The sequence below is a fragment of the Monomorium pharaonis genome, chromosome 7, assembly GCF_013373865.1.
Source record: "Monomorium pharaonis isolate MP-MQ-018 chromosome 7, ASM1337386v2, whole genome shotgun sequence".
In the NCBI taxonomy this organism is placed as follows: Eukaryota; Metazoa; Arthropoda; class Insecta; order Hymenoptera; family Formicidae; genus Monomorium; species Monomorium pharaonis.
In genome coordinates, this window is record NC_050473.1 from 2,806,259 (window position 1) to 2,830,142 (window position 23,884).

Here is a 23,884-nt window from a genome sequence, read left to right on the forward strand (position 1 = left end):
ATTATGTGTAATATAAAATTTTTTAAACAATTTCGTTTTTTTTTAATTTTAACATGAAACATGGTATTTGAGCAAACAGTCGTGCTGAGTATTATCGTAGTTCTAGTAAGAGTTTTATGCTCTGCAATCGTTTTTAAACAGAGGATTAAATATTTTTAAATAATTTTTTAGTACTGCAATTAGCACGACACTCAATTTTTTTACTGTTTTTTTTAAATGTAATTTCCTAGTTTCCTGTCCTTTTGTTGTATTGATTTCATGTTCAGACCAGCAAAAAATAGAGAAAAAAAACGTAGACGTTTACCTGCTATAATTCGAACATGTGGCACGTCAAGTAAACGCCAGTAGACAATTATCTCATTAAAATGTCTAAATCTGAGAAATGTTTCTATCCGGTTCTTTTAACGTAGGGATCAACCCTTTCTCGTAATAAATAAAGTGTCAAGTACGAATTTTACGTATGATTTTTGTATGCAGTAAAGGAATTTAACAACCTATGCACGTAGAAAAGTAGACAAAATAATTTTTTCGATGCATAATTATTTTCGTGTACGATGTCTCATTGTACGTTATTATTTAATGTTAACTATATTTCTTAATGGTTTTATTATTTGTTTATATAAGTAGATATAAAATATATAATTAAATATAATACAAAATATTATTTTAATGTAAGAGTCTATATTTTATAAATACTGGAAATATAAAAATATTAAATAATACAACAATCACATTAACATATTTACAAAATACGTAGATTTAATTATATATATTTGATATTAATATTTTTTAAATTCATTTTATATGTGTTTTATATTACTTGTGATCTTTTTGTCGGATGAAGGAAAGCAGAAGAAAAAACTGCTTTTATCAGTGTCGGGGCCCGTCTAGCGACCCTGTTAATGAGTAATTTTCTGGCAAGTATCCCGCAACGCATGCGGAACTTCACAGGAATGAGATAGAGCCGCTATTCGAGACGCCGTCGTAAATATTATGCAATCGCAATTAATAGCTTTCGTGTGCTTACCGAGATATCGTACACGCGCGATCGTGCGACAACTGTGACACATATGACACGCATATTATAGGCATTTAGTCGTGCGTATAAAATTATTTAACGTTATTTTAACGTTATTTTTCTAATCTACCTCTTTGACAGCGTCAAACTGCGATGTACGTAAATTTGTAAATATCATAAATGATTTTAAATATCAAAAATACATAGTCCAAACCATCGTTCAAAATAAAGCGCCAACGCGTAACTATTAAGTTAGAACAATAAGCGAAAATATAGAAAGTGACACTATTATATCAAATACATATATTCTTACAAATTATTGTTCTTACTAAATTTAAAAAGAAGCCTATTATTTCGTCAGATATAAAAATTATTTCGAAGCATTAATGTAATCGAAATAGAATGTAAAACACAAAAAAATCTTTAAAGTTTTCTTTTTACGCGCGCCCACCATTGCTATTTCCTTCTTCCGCTTTATAATTTAATTTATTATCGTTTATCTTGAATAACATGTGAGATAACATCTGGTAATCTCTCGGTTACGTTATTATGCGCTATGAGAATCTAATGTTATGCTTGTCGATTAAACGTTTGAACTTCCGACTGGTCATAACGCCAGTGCGAAAGCTTTCCGCGGCCCTCGAGGCCGAAGGGCTTTTAGGTACTAATTTTATGTAAAGTTATGAGACGTTGCGGCGCGCTCCGATGTGCCATCATGTTTCCCGCAGGTGCTATAATCGAGAGGTTGCGCTTCACACAGACGCCGCGCTGCAGTATAACTAAATATTCAGACTCCAGAAATTCCGTTTCTTTTGGAGATGATAGAGCACCGAAAATAAGCTACGATGCTTTCAAGCTCCATGAAAAGTTAACACGTAGGCAAGTGAAAAATAAATATATAAAATCGAAAGCGGTGAAATTTTAAAAAAAGTTCGAACAAAATGAAATAAAGAATATATGGGGAAGAATAATTTAATTGTTGCTGTAATACCGTTGTATACCACTTTATATTCGTGATTTGAGAGCAAACAAGTTCTATTGCTATATTGTTATAGTAAGATCTTGCTGACAAAACAGGAAAATTTAGCTGAGTAAATTTGTTCATATGAATTAATTTTGTTGTATCAACAATAATTCTCAAAACTCGAATTAATTACAAATGCCACGAAAAGATATCGTCGTATAAATAAGTTGCAACAGACACTATGCGCGCCTTCAGCGGCGAAGTGTTTATGGCGTCATAAAAAAATAAAAATAGGAAACATTTTTACGGGCTGATCATTAAAGCCGACTCGGCGAGGCAACGAAGATGTCCGCCAATTAATGTCTGTAGCCTCACGTAACTATAACTCTCCGCCGGTACGTACAACGCGATGGGTATATCGAGTTATCCTCGTCTGTTCAAGTTTTCCTTTCTTTTCGCGCGTTTATCGTTGTAAGAGAGAGAAATTATTTATTCTCCCATATTCAATGGCACGAAATTACGAGTCATAAAATTATAGAAGATACAAGTTATAAATTAAAGGAAGAAGGCTAAAAGTCACGGCAAAAAGTTATAGAAGTAAACAAATTTTTAAGTCATCAAAATTAAAAGTTCTTGATGAAAATGATGAAAACTACGTATATTTTTAATTATATCAAGGTCTTCATTGAATGCGATTTTAATAGCATTCAAAATTATATATTACATTGTTATTTGGACAATTATTGTTTGATATCACTTTCTACTGCTTCTTGTGTTTTATTATGATTATTCGCTTTTCTAATTAAGAGGAATTATAATTCTTTATGGAATCTTATTACAAGTGATGTTTAAAGAAGTGAATAAATCCATTTACTGACAGGTAAGATTATCATGTTATATGGTATTACAAGGAGCGACTTTCAAACGCTTATAATGGTTAATGATAGATATTTTCGAACATATTGAGGGTATTATGAAACAAAAATTTTACAGCTAAAAATAAACCACTAAATCTATAAATCAAATCCACAAATCGGTAATAAAGGAATACATAATTACTATACAAGGCAAGTGTAATAATTATGTGTTTTATTGTCTGAGACATACGGTATAAGCTCAATAAATTGATGTTTTTACCGTTCAGTCTGTTGGTCCTTACTGTAAATATTGCTGGTATGATATAAAGTTTAGTGCCTGTTTGAAACTGACTGAGAAGAAAGACTAATTGTAACTGACTGACATGATTGTGACTGAAATATTTATTACTGACCTAGGATAAACCCTTTAATAAAGACTGACAAAAAAGAAGACAATAAGGGGAAGAAGAAATAAAAACGGTCTTGATACAAAAAAATAAAGCTGCGTGGACATAATCATAATAAATAAAGTGAAAATTTAATGAAAATATTACATTTATTGTTTTTATTTAAAAATATAACAATAGAAATTTGTGTTTGGAAAAAATGGTTTGAAACTAAATGATTGAATAAAAGATGTTAATGTCTAGTCGAAGAATAATAAAATTCGTGGCTTTTTTTTTTTTTTTTTTTTTTTTTTTTTTTTTTTTTTTTTTGTAAAAATGAGAAGTCTCATCTTCCTAGTAAACCGTACTCTGAGTAGAAATGTACCCAATGTTACCATGTCTTGACAAGGTTTCCTTCGGATTTACTTTAATAGGTTTGATATGAATAGGGCACAAACGGGAACGAATAAATTTTTTTTATTATTAATTAACGATGTTATTTTAGTCGGGATTTGATAACGAACTTCTAAGGATATTTTAAATAAAAGTTCAATAAGGTTGCAATCGTATACGTCTTTGTTAAAACTTGATCATATAAGTAATATTGATCTAATCTAAGCAATATCTGAGCATTGAATTTAATTTACTCTCAATTCAATTCTTGTATGATTGCATTATTTAAAAAATCATACAAACTTCCTGTTAACGTTGTTACATTTTCCAGTGATCCATTAAGTCCAATGTTGTAAACAACACTATACTTTTGCATTTCAGATCTATTGTTACCTATTTATTATCAATCGTGCTTTACATCATTGTGAAAACATTATCGCAAGGTTCATTTGAGAGATAAAAGTACAAATGGAATTTAACTCATTTAATCGGTAAATAAGGCTTGCATGAGGCTCAGTTTCTAATCGGGATTATATCATTTGTACTTGAAATCAACGTATTGGATAGAAGAGCAAAAAAAAAAATTATAAAGAAAATTAACCACACGCACTCACACATAGGAAGTAATATTACTATCGGTGGTAATATTCTTAAAAAAAGCGCAAAAAGGAAAAAAAAAAGAAGAAAGTGGCGAAATAAAGAAAAGAAAATACTTGCATTTTTAAAATTTTTCTTTGATAGTATGTTAGGTGTTTTCGGATTGAGTTCTATAGTACAACCTAGACCGAACCAGGAAGGTACAGCTCAATTTTGAAAAAAGAACATGCATATCTTGGTTGGCTTGGTCTTTTTGTCAGCAGTTCTTTGAGTGGTCTATGTCTATTCTTTAACAGTTGGTCACGATTTCTTACTTTAGTATAGGGAAGGCTCGCTTCAGTTGTATAGAACTCAAAGGGTTTTCGAGAATAATAATGTGATTCTTTTCAAAATTAAATGTTGTAGAACAATTTTATTTTATTCTTGAAAAATTGTTCTTTTTTAATTTTTTACCCCTCATCCAAACAAATATAATTAATCTTCTCTACTTCCTCATATGACTCGTGTACGTGACTCGAAAAATTAATTTAGCCAAAATTTACAAGAGAAAGTTATTTCTTGTGCGTGTATCACACGGTTTATAGAATTTTCTTTTTTTTAGTGCATATAATGAAATTGCTTTTAGCTCGCTAACACGATAGGACGTTAAATTTAAAATAAAACGAATTTAATACAATTAGACAATTAACGTTTAAATCAAAATTATATTTGAATTTTGCGTTTGTAGTTAGAAATATTTAAAAAATAAAGAAAAACGGAAATAAACACGGGATAATGAGTCATATACAGTATTGCTGTGAAAATGTATTTGTACTGAATGTATATGTACATAACTGAACAATCACAAAATATACGAAATGTACGTTTTGCCCTATATAAGGGCTCTTATTCGAACCCTTCTCAGCAATCTGATGCAACGTAAAATATCAAAGAAAAGTTGTAAAATAAATTATTTCAACTTAATATATCGTCAGTAATGTTAAAATTTCCATGACAATGAATTCATTTAAGCGAAACACTGGAATGCGCGTAAAAGATGTTGGACAAAAAACACGCAATTTCCTTTAAAAAAAGGGTTTCGTGACTAATTTCTATACAAAGAAAAAAATTTTTTTGCTTTATTGAAAAAATTACAGAATTTTAATATTTATTGGGATTTTAAGATTTTTAATAGACAAAGAATCTTTCTTTTGAAATCAATATCCACACAGTCAAAACATTCTACATAAATAATCTCTCAATTTTTCTTTTAACTTTGAACATCAAACTTCAATTTATATTTGTACATAATATTGATTTTAACCTTTTACATTGAAGAGACATAGAATCTCTTGAAGGTGCTTGAATTTTATTTTTTAATTTTTACATGCCTAAAATAAATAACTAATACTTTATTAGTTGCAGAAATAACGACAATATTATTTATTTTAGTCTAAAAGCTTGATATTAATATCGTTTTTTAATTTTTAAAGTACAAAAGATTCGAAAAATTTACTTGTCTTATATTAATTTATATATCAGAGTTAACATATATTTGAGTATATACTGAGCCTTGCGTCCTACTGGACATGAAAAAATTAAAATTTGTGAACTTGAATTTTTAGCATTTAACACTCTATTGAAGAGCGTTACTGTAAAAAATGTATTGAATTGAAGATAATTTACTTTTGAGAAAAAACTTCGGAGTATCTATAAAAAAATAAAAATGCAGTTGTGTAATAGCATGACAAGTCATTTAGCTAACGTCCTATTATTAACGTTAGTGTCAATGCTTTTAGTTATTGCGCGATCGATTAGACCCAACAAATGGACTGAGTATATTGCTCTATTTAGTAGTATATTGCCGCAATAAAAATAAATATAAAGTAGTAATCAAATGCTTGACACCGCAAAATGGTTGGGTAGTGAGCATCTGTTATTACAACAAAAAATTAATTCATGTCCAATATCGTGTTAAAAAAATATTATATTCGTTAAAATTGTAATACTATATAGAAACATTTATTTTAATTTTATCATTTATATCTTGATATTTTCTGCCTATATTAATATTTGAAAATTGTAACTTTAATAGTAAAATTTTATCATAGTTGGAAATGTAAATACGGATTATTATTGCAAACATTATAATATTATAATAATAATTATAAAAGTGGAGTTTTTAATTATTATTTTACCAATTATAATCACAAATCTAATGTTTTTCTTTTTCTTAGTGCACAGGCGTATAATCTTATTACATAAATGAAATAGAGAAAGAGTTCTACACATCATTTTGTAAAGCTATTATTTAATACAGACATTAATATCATATTCATGGAACGTAGGGGCACAGAATGCTTTATTTGCAATAACATTTTTTAGTAAATAGCTGTAGGATGAACAGCGTATAATCGCGCGTAATAAATTAAATTACGAAGAAATGAAACAAGATTCAAAAAAACAGAAATTAAGAAGCCATTTTAATTATCTAAAAATATATTCAACTGTCTCACGTTATCAACAAATTATTGTAGAAAAATTTTTGAAAATAGCTTTCAAATTTAAACTTAGGTCTGAGACACTACATGAGACCTACGACACGTAATAGGTCACGCATTTTGAATCAAGAAAAATTTATCGTTCTTTGTTTGAAGTGCTTCCAATTTTCTTCTACGAAAGGCAAAACTAAAGCGATGGAACACAATAGAAAGTGTCATAACTGTGGTCATAATTTGTACCTCGATTTTCATGTCCATCATATAAATCAAACCTCATAATACAACAAAGAAAAAGGAGTCCGTAACAAATTCCTGTTTCAATATTTTTAACTGATGTGCGCAACAATGTCTAACTGTTTCTTAAGACCAGATCTTCTTTAACCCTTTCGAGGTACCTTCTATTGAAATTACATACCACGTCAATGATTCAATTTCGTTTTAACATTAAAGCTCGACGAAGATTTTTAAAAGAAAAAAAAAATTAGTTGCGCTACCTGAACTGGCAACAAGAATTTATAAATAGTTGAAACAGCTAAACTTGTGTACCGCTAAAATTTAGTTACCACACACAAATTTTTGCTGTTGTAATTAATTACAACTAATCTTTTTTTCAATTAAGAATTATATATATATATATATATATATAAAATTTTGTTTAGACATATATGCGATCAGCATTAATAGCATTAAACTGTACTATGCATGAGCGACTTGAATGCGTTACGTAATAACATAACTTTCAAGTATGTGACGCGATGAAAAAAATTATTATGTGATTCTAAAATTAGGTAGTTTATTAATAGAAAATGCGTGAGCTTTTCTCAAAACATAATCAGAAACTTAAGATTATATCGAGTTATATATCTGCAAGAGTAAAGTAAGAAAAGTCATTGACTTATCAGCATCATTCAGCATGAGTAGTTTGTTACACACTCGCCTCTTATTAAACACATAGCGTTCCCACTTCAACTTAAGTAAACGTAATAAACAATGATTATCGATCTTAATCGCAATGGCGATAAACTTGAGTTTTCGGTTCTAAATCATCTAAGCGGCGAAATGATTTATGAACCTCTCGTATATGCGGTTTATAAGTGTTATACATCCCGGAATCGCACACGATTTTGTTACGACCACGCAATAAAATAATATATTACATGAATGCACTGATTAATACTGTAGATACTGCGGATACTGTAGATATACGATACGTGTACCGTGCCGTGATTTATGTGCCACTCTGTGATATCAAAGTATCATTTCTTATTAAAACAAGATCTTAAAACACGATATAAAAATATAATGTACAAATTGTGTTTTATTAATAATGATGTATTAAACTTTAAAGTAAAATATTTTCTTTTTAGAAACAATTACATTTTGCTATACATATTTTTAGCAAATACTATTCCGATTTAAACAATAACAAAAAGTAAAATTAATTTAGAATATTCTTTGGATATCTCTGGATATCACATTTTGTAAATAATAAACCATCCAATAAATTGTTCAATAAACAAATTTAAATAAAATAAGCTATTATGAATTGCTGAAGATGAGGTATATTTATGTTTCGAATATTCACACACACACATTTCATAATATTAGATGCAGTATTTTTAATAGAGGAACAAAAAACATATAAAAGATCTCATTAAGTATTAAATTTAACTCGAAAACTATAGAATAAAAAGATATGAAAAAAATATAAAAAGAAGAAAATGTCATTTTCTTACTATAATCTAGGTGTCTTTTATATTATAATTGGTTCTAATTATTACCGCGACGTCACTTTCGTCAGTCCGTGTCAAACTCAATATTAAATTTTAATATGTAATAAACAAATAATTAATTTTTGTTTATTGCATTAGAAGATTAAAGATGAATTCTGTCTTTGCAATGGAATCGACAAGGAGAGCAATCGATTAATTTTCTGAAAAATATATGTATAAAGATCAGCAACAGTCTTATCAAGAAGGTGGAGCTACTCGAGCCGGCTTCCCTCTCTTGTTCCTGGTTCTCTTTTTGTAGGCGGGCGACATTCCTACTGTTCGGCGACGTTCTCGTTGGACACCATTACGTTGGGTGCCGGATGTAGATTGGTCGTTCGATGCCGCTCGGCAGGGGCGGAGCCTACAAGCAGATCCCCACCAAACCGAGACTGTTGGATTTACTCCTCTAGCTAGTAAACGTTGGAGTTACGTTGGCAGTTCAATATCGATATCGGACAAAATGCATTCGTCGGGAATTGGCAACAACAACATTCTTATGTTTTAACAGTGTCGTTGTTTTCATTGTTTGTGCTAAGTGCCGTGAATATATGACAATTTACATTTGTCTACGATTTTTTTCAATTAATGTGACTTAAATTATTGTGTAATTTGAAGAAACAGACGTTTGTTTATTACATAAGCTAAGTCCAATTTGCATGAACCGACATGCCATCGTTTCGTGACGACATTATCTCTGGAGAACCCTCGAACGCCATATCGAACCTCAGCAACATCACGAACATGATGCCACATTATAATCAAACGAGCCTTGCATATCGCCAACAACACCAACAGGTCGCTGATAACCAACAGCAACATCAACTGATAATGCAACAAACGCATCAGCAAACATCAGCGCAACAGGTTCAGCCACACACCGCGGTTGCGGTTGCGGCTCCCGCCACCATTGAAGGTACCCAATACTGGTATGGATATCCATCCAGAGCTATACCCGCGACACCGGCGTTGCATCCTCAACATCAGTCAAGTTCAATTCCCCCGCAGTTTTTTAATCATCCGGAAATGCTGCCCGGATGGCACTACACGACACAGTACTCGCCATATCTACAGTATCAGCCGCAACATCTACATTTTCAGACACAATCGCAATCGCAGCATCATCAAGCACAAGAACTGGAGCAACATTCACCGTCGGAACAGCGCATCCAGCAACATTTATCACATCTACATCTGCACAATTCGTCGCCCGAACAACTCTATCAACATTCATCTCCACAACAACATCTCCAACATAATTCGCCGCCTCAACAAGTCTGTCAACAGCATCCGTCACCCCATCAATTACAAAATTCACCACCTCAACAAATCTGTCAACAGCACAGTCAACAACTGACCACTTCATCGCCACAGCAATTGCAACAAAATTCTCCGCCTCAATCGAATTCACAGCAGCGGATTCAGCAACGGTTGCCCAAACATCAGTTGGAGGAAAGTTCGCCGCCGCAATTCTTTCAACAAAATTCACCGCCAATTGTGGAATGTTTCCAGTCACAAATGTCATCAAGGGAAAATGATATTTTTTACAAACGACGGATGTTAAAATGGAGCATCAAAAATATGAATATTGATGTGACCATCCGCAATCAGTATCCATCAGCGACCGCACGAATGAACGGCAACGTTGCCGTGGACGGTAATATGAACGGTAGTATAAATGGCAGTTTGAATGGCAGTCTGAGCAGTAATCATAGCAACAATAGCACTTCTCCTACAACATCACCGAATTTCCATATTGTACCATACGATGACTTGCCCTGTACGTCTCGCAACATAAACGTACCATCCACATCTAGCAATACAAACTTGCTGCCTACGAGCATGACTCTGCCGTCCACATCTAGAGATATGCCATCCGCATCCAGAGATATGCCGTCCACATCCAGAGAAATGCCGTCTACATCCAGGGATATGTCCTCCACGTCTAGAGAAATATCATCTGTCTCAAGACGTCATCAATTATACACGCATAGAATCCAAGGAAGAAGGAGTCCATACGAATGGATGAAAAGGCCATCGTATCAAAGTCAACCTAAACCAGGTTAGTAAAAGTTCTAACATCATACTTCTAGCACTATTAAATTTTCTTTAAACTCGTTTTTAGAGAAATTAAAAACTCTGTTGGCATATGCAAAAGTATTAAAAATTTTATCTTAATTTGAAAAATTTTCAATTGTGCATAAATAACAAACGCTGACAATATCGAGCACTGAAAGAATACATTCTTAACATTTTTTGTTACCTAATATTTTCTTGAAAATTCTACAATCTAAAAAGTCTACATTCTTACTGAAAGTACGAACGCTTAGAATAAACAAAATTATCGAAACATTGTGAGAAAACTTGAAATTAAAAAATTATACGTCTTTCTTCGTTAAATGATCTTTTTGCTGAAAATTCGACAATATACAAAACTGAAAAATTAATATAAAATTTTTATCTATGCTAGAAAAAACAAACTCGTTTATTGTAAAAAAAATGGCCATAATTCTTTAATTAATAACAAAATTTGTAATGTATGAGATAAATGCGAAGAGAACTTTTTCAATATTTCTTCTAAATATAGCAAAGTTTACCAAAATTGAATCAAATTAATATAAAAATTGGCGAATATTAATTTGGCTCGCATTGTATAGCATATAATTAATAGATATGGATTTATTACTTTTTGAAACTGAAGATCATATATGGTAAATACGCTGTCTGTGTACGTATTGAAAATTCTTTTCTTTTCTTTTTTCTTTACAGAATTTGTTTTGTTAAAAATAAATTCAATAACGTGAATAATAAACATAACGTCGCGTCGGAATCATTTTATACTTCGATTCATCTCTTCTTCTTTCAGACTTTATATTTTTTTGTGATTGTATTCTATTTTTATTTTATTTGACAAATAACTAAATATGTTAACACGTAGAAATTGCTATAGATCACAATTCAACAATGTAAATGTTAATTTAACAATGAAACCAATTATTTAATATAGAATATTCTTACAAAATAAGACATAAATTTAATTAATTGTAAATTCTGATCCCAGGAAATTGAAAAATATTGTCATTAAAATAATAGAAAAATTTAACAAACGTCAATAAAGAATATTATTTAAATTATATAGATGTTAATTTATATAGATGTTCTTTCAACATTATACATATATATTCGTATTTTCTGAGATTACGTTTACTAAATTTTGAAATATGTATATACTGCAAATTCATACCAATAAATTTTTTATCAGAATGTCAATGAAATTTGAAGAGGTTCGTCATCGTTGGGGATGATAGCGAATTGAACAAACTACTCACGCGTGTCCGAGCTCTGCCTATGAACAGTTAATCTTTCGTCAATTTCAGTGAAATCGGACAATTTAAAAGCCACGTGATAGAGATTACACATCTAACGAGAACTTCTTTCGTGCATATCGTGTGCTATCATAAACACGTCTCCAGCGGTCTAGATACGGCAAACCATGTAAACACGGTAACGGACGAGCAAACATCTAATTGCTCTCAAATATTTGTGAGATTATCCCCCTCTCTCCTTCGTTCCCTCTCGTCGTCTACCTCAATTTTTCACCGGACTCGAATGAAAGTCCCATCCGTTCGCACGGAACGCATCCTGAATCAACAACATCCGAGGAAGAGATTAATTCTCACTGTTTCGCGACCCCGTAATTCGATATACATGAAATATTCGAAAATCCGGTTCGAAAATCAGTTCTCTTATTTGATATAAACGTATATGAGGAGATGAAAGAGATGTTCTTTTCATTGTTGCAGTATGTAACGCCGAAACTGTCGGCGGCGCAGATTCAACGTCGCCAATTAATGAACTCTGTTGCCGGCTTGAAATTCTCGGTACGAATCATAATAAATTGATTGTCATGTTACAATATTATATTTTGATGTTTGCATGCGATTATTGTACTGTGCATGCAGCTCCCGTTTTTTCCCATGTTTTTTGGTAGAAACGTACCTCATACGTGATGTTTTCTGAACTAAACGTACTAAATGTAACTTCCTCTCGTAAATGTCCATGGAAAATAAAGACTTACAATGAAGACTAAGATATTTCAGAGAATTTGTTGATTTTTCTTAAGTATATTTTTAACAGATATACTATATATATTAGAGAATAATACGATATATTTTATAATGATTGGCATTCTAACAATGTTGTATTTTAAATTCAATTGTCAATCTGTGAAATGTTTAGTAATAGTATATTGTGTAACAAACCAACAAGTGCAGTGAGTCGGCTCATAAGTGCAGGAAATGGATGCACTTGCCTTCGACTCATGCGTTCACCCGCACAAATGAACAATAATCGATCTCCACATGTTGCACACAATACTTTTTGTTGCCTGTGCGTCGAAGTATATGGTTCTTGAATGTGAACTGACAGATGAGAAAAGAATCACTTTTCTCATGGTACACAGGAAGCGAAAAGAAAATTTTCGGTCAATTTATATTGAGAAAACTGATTCAAAACAGAGCGTACGTGTTAGTTACGCATTACGCTATACTACATTCAGGCATCCATGGTCGTAAATTTTCTTGAAAATTTATGAATTTTAAGAATTCAAGATTTCTAATTTGTTTCTGTTTTTGAACAGATGTGATACTGATTGTATCTATAGATTTTTTTTATTAATGCAACAAGACTTTTTTCAGTGATATATTTGTAATGAAAAGAGTTAAGACTTATTAGAAACATTAATTAGAAATCTGGCAGATTCAACAGTCTGTATTAAAGAACGAATGAATCAGAAATCTTGTTTGTATAATTCAGAAAGTCAAATGTTCTAATTATACATATCGAGTTTAATTATAAACCAGAAATTATGCTTTCACCAAAACGCATTCAATGCATCATATATGTCTTGATGACATAATTGAATCATTTTTCTCAGTGTACAATCATCCCTTGAAATTAATGTAAGACTCTCGAAGAATGGAAAACAAATGAAAGTATTCGGGTACATAATTATCCTGTGTCTCTAAAAAAAAATGTATTAAAGGCGCAGAGTCGTGCTGAACCATGTGGTTATACTACTTAATTTTCAGCCGCTATCGAGGGTAACATGTGAGTTTAATACGTTCGGACCCCCAAATTCTTATTCATCGCCCGGTGCATTCATCGTCTTCGTCAGTGCTTTGCAGAATCCGTCCCAATTCAACTTCTTCGTCGCCATTATTTTTTCTTCCGTTCTCTTATTTGCATTTTAGCTCACGCGCGTGCAGAAAGTACGCGCGCCTTAAGTACCTTGAAACGAGCGTCCTGTACCTTCCAGCGGCAATTATCTGCGTTTTATGGTTATATTGCGGGCAGAAGCCGCCACGGCAGAGCCTCTCACCACGACAATACAAAAACGCGAGGCGTGCATTACAATTTCGTGAGGGACGGCCTCGTGTATATGCGCTTTCTCGTTCGCGCATTGCGAATCGCCGCCGCGCCGCGCCGTTCGGTTCCGTTCCGTGAGAGTGGCAGCCTACGATGGCAGCACGCGATTTCTACCACTTTTATGGCACCTTCGTCTGGCCAGGATCCCCTTATCGGCGCGATTAAAGGTAAACAACGAGGAGGAAAGATTTTCATTCGCTGCAGGCAAAGACATCGGTCGTTGTTACTCCTGCCGATAATTATGGAAAGTAATTGTTTGGAAAGTGGAATAATTAGTCCTTTTTCTCACAACTTTTTTTTATCTCACAGTCAATAAGACTCAAGACCTTCTCTTTCAAGATATAGTGCACCTTAGGCGCCACCCTCGTTATTCATTCTGTGAATTTTAACATATCTTTTCAAAAGAAGAGAAACCCGTGAAATGGACAGTCTATCGTATCTGGGACTCGAAAACCTTCATTACGGTCGAGTGTTTTGACAGTGACAAGATCAACGGTGGGATCGAGTGAATTGTCGAACCTGTGTAAATAAACTTGTCATCAGCCGATCCACCCAGACTCCCGAGGTCATCGCGTTTCGGTGTTACGCGATTCGATTCGCAGCACGCCATCGGACACATCGATGTTTCTTCGTCGTTTTAAAAGAAGTTAAACGATTCATCATTGGCGTCGCGAGCTGGCGTCTCGGATCGAGTGGACGTGAGTTGCACGATGTGAATGAATGGCACCCGAGAAAAACTAATCAGGTGAATCGGTTTGGCCGGATATTCAACTAAAAGTTCAATTGAGACTAGAAGTTTATTGAGAGGAAACCTAAGCGTTGAGAGATTTAAGGAGCAACAGAAATCTTTGAGCAAAAAACTTCGACGTTTTTTATTTTATTGTTTCCTTTTTTTTTTGGTACCAGTCCCAAAAGCTACGTGCCAGCCGTATGTCCAAGGTTACACCACAAAAAATATTTTACATCCTTTACGGTAACATTCTTGTCGTCACTCGACATAGGGTTCGAATATCGACGTTGCAGGATAATAAATCAATTATTGTATGGAAGCTGTTGAGTTTCGCTTGACCACGCGCTCTGCAGGTATACGAGAATGAAATTTTCCACGGTACAATCAAATGTGCTTTTGTCTATTTGCGATTGGTCACTTGTAGGGTAAAAGAGACAAGCGGATCAGCTATCAGTTTATTAACTTAACGCATACGTTTGTTACTTTTTCCTATCAACTAGAATGTACTGTTAAATGTTTTATCTTTCTTTAATTTTTGTCATTATTTCTTCTTTATTTTTTTTTTTTTTTTTAGTTTCTTTCTGTTCATAAACAGTCAAATATGAGAAATAATTTAAAATATTTAAATTTGCTAAATACGATTACAATGAAGATTATAATTTTAAGTTGTATGAGGCATTCATATATACATTTTTTTTCTCTTAATAAATTAATTAAAGCGCAACGCGTTACAAGCGTTACAAGGATTTTAATGATTTACATAAACTATTAGTAAAAAAAAAAAAAAAAAGGAAAGGAATTTTCAAGGGCGCTAAAGAAGAGCAGGCAGACGCAGCTACATCACGACCAGATTGTTACCAAAAAATCTCTCTTTTTCCTTCTCTCTTCATTCGCGGGCACTTGATATGCGATATACAAATGCGAGGTGGCACAATAGAGGTAATTGTGACGCCGCTGACGAATGGCACCCGCGCGAGTCGGCGCGCGGCTCCGGCTTAGGCTCCGCTCCGACACGAGATATTGCCGGGGGTTGTCAAACGCCCGCAGGAAAAGCGGGGCACGCGCTTTTGCCATTCCGCGGCGTGAAATGGAAGAGCAAACGCTATAATGGGGTGGCAACGAGTCCCAGGAGCACCGTTTCTTCACCCCCTACGCTTGCGTCTTTCTCTCCTTCTCTGTCCTCCCGCATCTCGTGACGTTCATAAAATCCCGTCGCGCTTCCTCTCGCGCTCTCACCCTCCTTCTCCGTCGTGCTCGTTCGCATTTCGCGCACGGATACTCGGGAGAAATAGCTTCAGCGGATTCGTTCGTTCGAAAGTATAGACAATGATGGGTCCAACGAGCTAGATACATTTTAAGAAATCGTTCCCTATGCACCGCACGCGGTGATAAACTTTAGCGAATAACAGTCGGTGCGTGTTAGACCGGAGAGTATTATTTTTGAAATATAAAAACGATTAAAATTAGAGCTAAAAGACAACGTATGAATATGTTCAAATAGTTCAAAATTAAAGAAATGTTTTGAATATTTCGGACAGTTCGAACAATAAAGAGGTCGGAAATGTATTGTACTAAAAACAAAAGAACAGTTTTTCAATCATCTCTTCATTGATATATCAAAAAATTAGGTTCAAACTATAATAATTTTCAAATTTCAAATCTGAACTACTTGACGTTCGATCTTGACTATCCAATCTATTCGAACACTTAATGTTTCCAAGCACTAGTTAAGATATCGTTAAAATATTATTGCTTTTCTTTACTTTAAATTATCGTTGGTTATATTAAAAATAATAATCGATTGTATTGAAAAAAAAAAAAATACAATCGCACGCTATTGAGAGCATCTGTATTAAGAGTCGCGATTGGCGCGTCACCGGGGTCAGATAATCGTGCGATATCAGCAAGATGAAAAACGCCGACCGTAATCCTTCCTAACTCATACGCTTACGTGGCCCGTGCGTGAAACGAAAAAAAAACCGTCGACTTGTCCTCTCGAACAACAGCCTGTATATCGCAAACCATTCGAGACTTGCCGACGGACTCCTTCGAAAAAAGTAAAAAGTTTAACTTGGAGTTGCGCAAAGTTGCTCCGTTAACCGTGAAAAAGTTCCAGAAAACTAGAAACGTCGATTTCTTTAATCTCCCCTTCGTGTCGGATGCTGCTACGATGAAAGAGCAAAATCATTCACCTTGGATATTAAAACATTTTAATTCAACATTAATTTAACTATATTTAATACAATATTAAATATAGCTCAATTTGACTATATTGATTATTTTTTTCTCACAGTTAATTATTAGATTTATTTAACTTCAATTATAAAACTACTTAATGTATAATAGATCTGGTTAATTATTAGATTATAAGAATCGTATAATGACGGAATTTAATTTGCTACCTCTTTCTGTGTTGTTAACCTGTGTTGTTTTTAAAACAACAGAGGTTTTTTTTCAGTTCTCGTTATATCGCAAAGATGAATGGTGCAACTCTTTCCCGCGATAAAAATTGATTCGGAATCGCGAAATTATCTTTGCGCGGCCAGTCGCGCACGCACGAAGAATCTATCGCAATTAAGACCAGTACCGCATACAGTTTGGAATTTTTTTTTTATTCGATTACAATCTTCAAAGATAAAGAGTCTGCCTTTTGATAAGGTTTAAGGATGTTTCATGTGTTTGTTTACGTGCATCAGGCTACGCGACGTTTGCTCTCAACGCGTCAAATATTTGCACATCTAACAATGTGCGCAGCGTAACAGAAAAAAAAAGAGCGAGAGAAAGGGAAAAATCCGAGCGACATTACGTGATATCATATTGACAAAAACCATGGCGAGTACCGTCTAATATTTATTTCTCGTTTATCTCGTATAACGCTTTATTGATATAACAGAGATTTAAACTAGGCGTTACACAATCGCGAAATAATTGATTATCGCAAAAAGAAAATCTGTCCTAACAATATTTTTTTTAAGAAGCGAAAACTGTATTGCATGATTATTGATTATTTTAGATTTTTTATTATCACGAATTAAATGTAATTTGCAAATGTGCTTGGCTAGTATCTTCAAGTTGCACGATATCTATTTTATTTATAAAAATGTTCTCTTAATTTGTGGGAATTTAAATGCCCCTTTAAATTATATTCAATTATACTTTGTAGATGTGACAACCATACTTTGTTACTTATATTTCGAAAACCAAAATCGATTGGAAAATCCGGTAGCAGACAAGATATAGTGGTCGGTAGTGAACACGTCGATTTATTATACGAGCACTCGTCTCCCGCCTGGGATATGTAGTAAAGGCTGTGATTCAAGCATTATCATAGATACCAGAGAGCTGGAAGTGCCCGCGATAACAATCTCTCAATCTCAATCTAGGCAGATGAAAACTCGAAACCAGACAGTCCGTAATATATTGCCGCGTTATTTGAACAGATTACGCGGATTTGACCATGAACGCGCATCGCATACGTCGACATGTGTACATCGTCTAAACGTCAACATATCGCCTAATTCTTTGGATCCTCATTGTTTGCATGATCTTACATGAATTTTCTACACAATCTGCGTGTGTGCAAGAAAGATGACGTCTTACAAACAAGATAAATCTTTCGTAAGTGATTTAAAAAAAGACGTAGATATAAAATTTGTTTTCTAAAACACGTGTAACTAGCGATTTTATATTCACGCTATATTTAAATGTGTATTTATAATGTATAAATAATTATGTAATTTGATATTATTTTTTACATAGAGAAGGTAAGAAAAAATTTAATATAAAGTTCTTTCTTGCTTCGTAGATCTCTGACCGACGTGATATTTTCATAAAAATTCACATTTCACGGAATTCTCAATCCAAAAAGTAATCAGATAGAAGTTAATTAAAAATTTATTTTGTAAATTACGAGTTTATCTCTTGATTTCTCCTTGGTATCAAGCTTTAATTTCGCAATTGATTGATCTAAAAAAAGAATATATACAAAGAAAATACGAAAAAGAAACGTTCTTAGATCTCAAAGATTATCAGATATCTGATAAAATGAATGTCAATTCGATTCAATGAATTTATTTCTCGGCTTCTATGAATTCCTTTGACTCTATTATTACATCCTTGCGCATCCTCGCCATGAGGATATCCTGCTGACCCGATATCAGCCATGCTGGCTCAAACTGTAGCCATTCTGTGTACCGACGAAAAATTCTAAGGTCGCTCGCTTATTCGTAACGCCGCGAAGGCCTCGGAGTTGCCTTATCGAGGAGTGGTGGATTAACGTGCACGCCTTTGATCTCGCCGGCGGAGCCTTATCTAATCGTGTCCCTCTCTCTCGAGCCATCTCTCGCCGTTCCCACATGCACACACACCTACATCCCTGTTTCCCGTTTCTTTCTCTCTCTCTTTCTCTTTCTCTCTCTCCCTCTCCATTTTGTATTTTGTGCGCGTGTACCGCCAGGAACGCCACGTCGTAAGAAACGCATTCACACCGTGCGATTGCCAACGCACCTCTTCTTCTTTTTGCCGCTTTCTGGCGCGTCGTTTCTTCCCATAAGAAATAATCGCGCGTCGCGTTATTCACCGCGAAAATCGTAGATGCATCCATCTCTCATTCTGAAAGCGCTGTTGCTTACCGCAATTTTGTGTATGTGTGTATATGAGTGCGCGTATGTGTACGTTGCCTTTTCTTTTACTTATAATAATCATGATTATCATGAAATACGATTATCATGAATTAATCCGCATTAGAAGTTAATAACTGTCTTCCTTCTTTTCCTTCTTTAATTTTTATGTGATTGAAGCATGATTATAATCGTTTTAAATCCAAGTTGTTAATGTGGCAGTATATTTGATATACGTATAGCTATTAATGTTGTATTAAATTTGTAGTATTTTAAATTGAAATTAATTTTAAGGTGTTATAGATATCATAAAAGGCAATATAAATCATTAATTATGTACAGTTATCTTTTCAATTGTCATATTTTAATATTTTGACAAAAAAGACTTTAAAACTTGCTTATATTTCTTAATCGTATTCTATGCATGTATGTTTTTTATTTAACATTTCCATAATATTTTAAATAAATAAAGATACTTTAAAAATTGAGATTTTATACATTTTACAGGAGAATGAAAAACAAATAATAAAAGAGAACTTAGAATTTTTACAATCATGATAATCGTAGTATAACATAATATTTCAAAAAATATTTTATTATTATTTTAATCAAATTATTTAAATTCTTTTATATTTTATTGCGAGAATTTTTAATAAATCAAAGAAAAATCGTATAAAATTCTTTTCCACGGTCATAATTTTGATTACCATAAATTTTAAGAGAAAATTCTTTCTATGTAGAATATCCTCTTTACGTTTTAACACGTTTCTTTTAACACGTTTGAGGGAAATCTTAAACGAATTGCTCACTAGCATCAGAACAATTTTGGTAAAAGTTTATCGACTGCATTCTTTTCTATTACATTGGATATGATATATCTTAGATTTGCATATATTCATGTGTTAGTCACAATTACAAGATTGGCAAGTTATTTATTTCAAATATAGATCTTTTTGCGGAATGGCTAGAGCAAATTGCTGTTGCCTCTTACGCTCTTTAGTCCGAACGTGAAATTAATTACGAAACATCGTTTACTTTGTTAATGTCGCCACGCGGTATACGTGCTTGCTGAAAAACGTTATCTCTTTAACGTATTATTGACAAGAGAATCAGTACGATAGATATTAACCGCGTAATAACACCGGCCGTTATCTACTTCTTTTTCAGGAAAGACTCGCACAAAGGACAAATACCGCGTGGTCTACACGGACTATCAAAGACTAGAACTGGAGAAAGAATTTCATATGAATCACTACACTACCATCAAACGCAAGGCGGACCTCGCTGTTCAACTCGGTCTCACGGAACGTCAGGTAAAGTCATATCAGTTTAGCATTGAAGATCTTCAAATTGTTGGATCGGACGAACGTTGAACGTAACCATCTCTTTGCAGATAAAGATCTGGTTTCAAAACCGACGGGCGAAACAGCGGAAGCTGGCAAAGAAGCAGGAAGAGCAATTAAGAGAGCGGCAGATGAGAGTGCAAGACGTCACGACGGCGGCGGCCTCGTCGGTAGAGGTGGCTGGAGGAATGATGGGTTACGCTGTTAACGGAGCGGAGATGGGCGGGATGCTGGGCGGACCTCACATTGGTATGATGCAGACCAACGAGAGCACCTCTTCCGCGCCGCTCTCGGCGACGTCGACGTCGTCGACGTCTCTACCCACGTCAACACCTTTGCCCACGTCGCAACTTACGTCGCAACCCGCGTCACTGCCCACGACACTGCCTATGCAGCAATACCCGGGCCATTCTAATTCAATGTAAAGGGATTTACACGGTGTGCCGAGAATCCCGAACTTCCCGGAAGAGAACGGCGAGGTCCGCCTCGCGTTTGATAGTGCAGTGATTCATACAAGATTGGGCGATGTAAGTGGGAAGACGGTGAGATAGATATATTCATCGTCTACCATTTCGAGCACAACGTACGCTGCCCGACAAAGTTTTTGTTCCTAGGCACTCTTCGCGAGGTAAGGGGAACGTAAAAAATAATCATGGTGCTATCAGCCGGTAGCGGTTGACTGGACATATTTATCGATCTAATTATTGATCGCTGTAAATTAGTCGCTAGATCGAGAGAAGTCTACGTCCTCCACACCTCGTGAAGGGGGTACCTAGGAACGAATCATTGTCAGGGGCAGTTTACAAAGGGTTCATGAACAGATAAGTAAATTGACCATACCGTCGCATAAGATTAATTAATATCGCAGGCACACAAAAAGTGGTCTGATACCCCACTAACCAATCTCTATCTATTTTGACGTGCTGACTTGGATCCCAGTATCGGACAACTTCTTTTGTGTGCCTGTATATTTAATAATTAGGACGCGTAAGGTAATTAAATGTAGCTCACACATGATACAAAACGGCTTGTGATAAGCGACCGTTGTTAAACGGATCGTTCGTGGATTGCAGATCGTGGGAAAAACGCTTTGATCTCACACTAATCTCTCGTCTCGGATTCACGTCCACGGCGATCCCCGTTAATATGACGGTCGTGCTTTCGATATTTTACGTTTTTACACCGCTCGGCATACCGTTTATTCCACAAGAGCCTAAACCGAAAATAAGTGTCGAACGTAGACTGCATGTGAATGTCTTTGCACTTGGCATTTCCGAATAAAATCTAAGTGTACATTTGTGTCGTGTATCTACTGTCTCAATTGTAGAGTGGAACGTCACTCTAAAAGAGTGAAAATTGTGCAGTGCTTGAATAAAAGAGTTCACTCTTGTAAAACTAAATAAAACTTGTAGACGCAGCTATACCATTTAGTTCTACATAAGTGAATATTAATTTCTAATAGAATGATAAATCACTCATTGCACAAGCTCATTTCTCACTCTCTCAGAGTAACTTTTTACTCTACAAGATTTAGAGAGTAGATATTCAAATGCAGCCTACTACATGATCGCATTTCGTAATTTCGTACCTGAATATTAAAAGAGAAGGAGGGGGGAATTGAGGGGAGAGGTTAAAAATAGAGAGTTTGTTTGACTATCCCGATAATAGGAAGATCCGACCGTCTGCGTGAATCAAGAATTGCGCGCATGGTCTGACGTTAATTTTAAGACAAGGATAGTAGTATCCAAAAATAACCGAGTTATTCAAACACATTTATTAACTCTACTACATGCAAAAAGACTTCTTTGTAAATAACTTACAAAGAAATATATAATTTCTTAATTATAACATTGCACGAATTTGTTTTCCATCGACACAAAATGACGTTGAAAATTAACTGTGAAAAGCAGTTGAATTTTACTTGTCTCTTTACCGTGATTGTTCCAATTATGATCTACATGCACGCATATTGTTCCATATATAAATAAATATGTATTGAGTATATATTTTTTTATATATAAATAATAGGAGTATATGCAGCAATCTCACAGTTGAAGAGTTAATCGGATTCGGATCGAATTTAATTTGGCTTAATTTAATTTAATTTAAAAAAAAAACGAAACCAAACAATCTGAATGCTCGAAAAATTTGGATATCACTCATATATCACTAGTCAACGTAATTTATGCGTATTTTCGCATTTACGGCATCCGTAAATGCAAAACGCAAGGTGCGCACTACGTGCACGAAGACGTGCGCATGTCACATGTTAAAAAAAAAGTGAAAAGTGCGTGCTTGACATCACACAAATTATTCCTTCCATTTGTTGTGATCGTTAGGTTTTTTTTCCGTATCGACATTATCCGCGCGTGCGAAAACACATATTTTCACGTTTGTCACGGCGCGTTGGCGTCCTTTTCATTTTTTTGGGCTGGACAAATCGGCACATCCATAGTCACGTCGCGTCATTCTATTGTAACTCCATACAATTTTATTATATCGAGTGTCTACCCTTTTTTTTTATCGTCGTCGCGCAAAAACTAATAAATGAGTGCTCAGCTTCGATTATAATAATCATAAACAAAGAAAAATGCGGAAAAAATAATTGCCGTTTATGGATAGCGATCGGATTGCGACGATTGCTTTAGTTTGGCAGTGAACTGTTTTTGTTAATTATAAATATATCTGTCGTAAATACATTTGTATATATAAATGAAATTAAGAAAGATATGTGCCTTAAAGTGAAGTAAGTGACTCGAGTAAAATGGATAATGTCGATAAAAGGATAATTATCTCTAATTTCGATACCTTAATGTAATGGCATAATATAATAGCGCTACGTTTGTTAATAGTGAAGCAAATGTTGCTTGAATATTACGACAACGAAGTACGTGAAGTCTATATTTTCCCTAGACTTTTCGTACGTTTCTTATAGCGAGTATATTTACACGACGCAAAAGTGGCGATCACTTCGACAGAACGCCATCTCCGCAATTGTAAAATTAGCAAATAATATTGTTCATTGTTTTGTAACATGAGAAAGATATACCGATGTAATATTTAGACCCCCGTGTAACTAATATTAAAAATAAATCTTGTCTGTTATAATCTTTTTTAATCTATAAGAGCATTTTTTATTGCTGCAATCCAAAAATTGTCCAAAGTTGCTTTAGTTTATAATTATTATAATAATACTTCTCGCAGTCAAAAAATCCCGCATTCTTCATTCTTTTTTAATACACAAAGAAATATTGTTAAAATAATATTTATTAGAATGCGATCCGTTTCTGTCCAGTATTTT

General features: G+C 34.1%; 1 protein-coding gene across 1 annotated transcript; it reads left to right on the forward strand.

The window, feature by feature from the left end:
- Window positions 1-757: 757 nt before the first annotated feature.
- LOC105829550 (homeotic protein antennapedia) lies at window positions 758-23,705 on the forward strand. Its single transcript, XM_012668511.3, has 3 exons — window positions 758-10,526; window positions 20,408-20,553; window positions 20,634-23,705. Exons 1-3 carry the CDS (start codon window positions 9,134-9,136, stop codon window positions 21,006-21,008), a joined length of 1,914 nt encoding a protein of 637 aa, XP_012523965.1. The 5' UTR covers window positions 758-9,133; the 3' UTR covers window positions 21,009-23,705.
- Window positions 23,706-23,884: the final 179 nt, after the last annotated feature.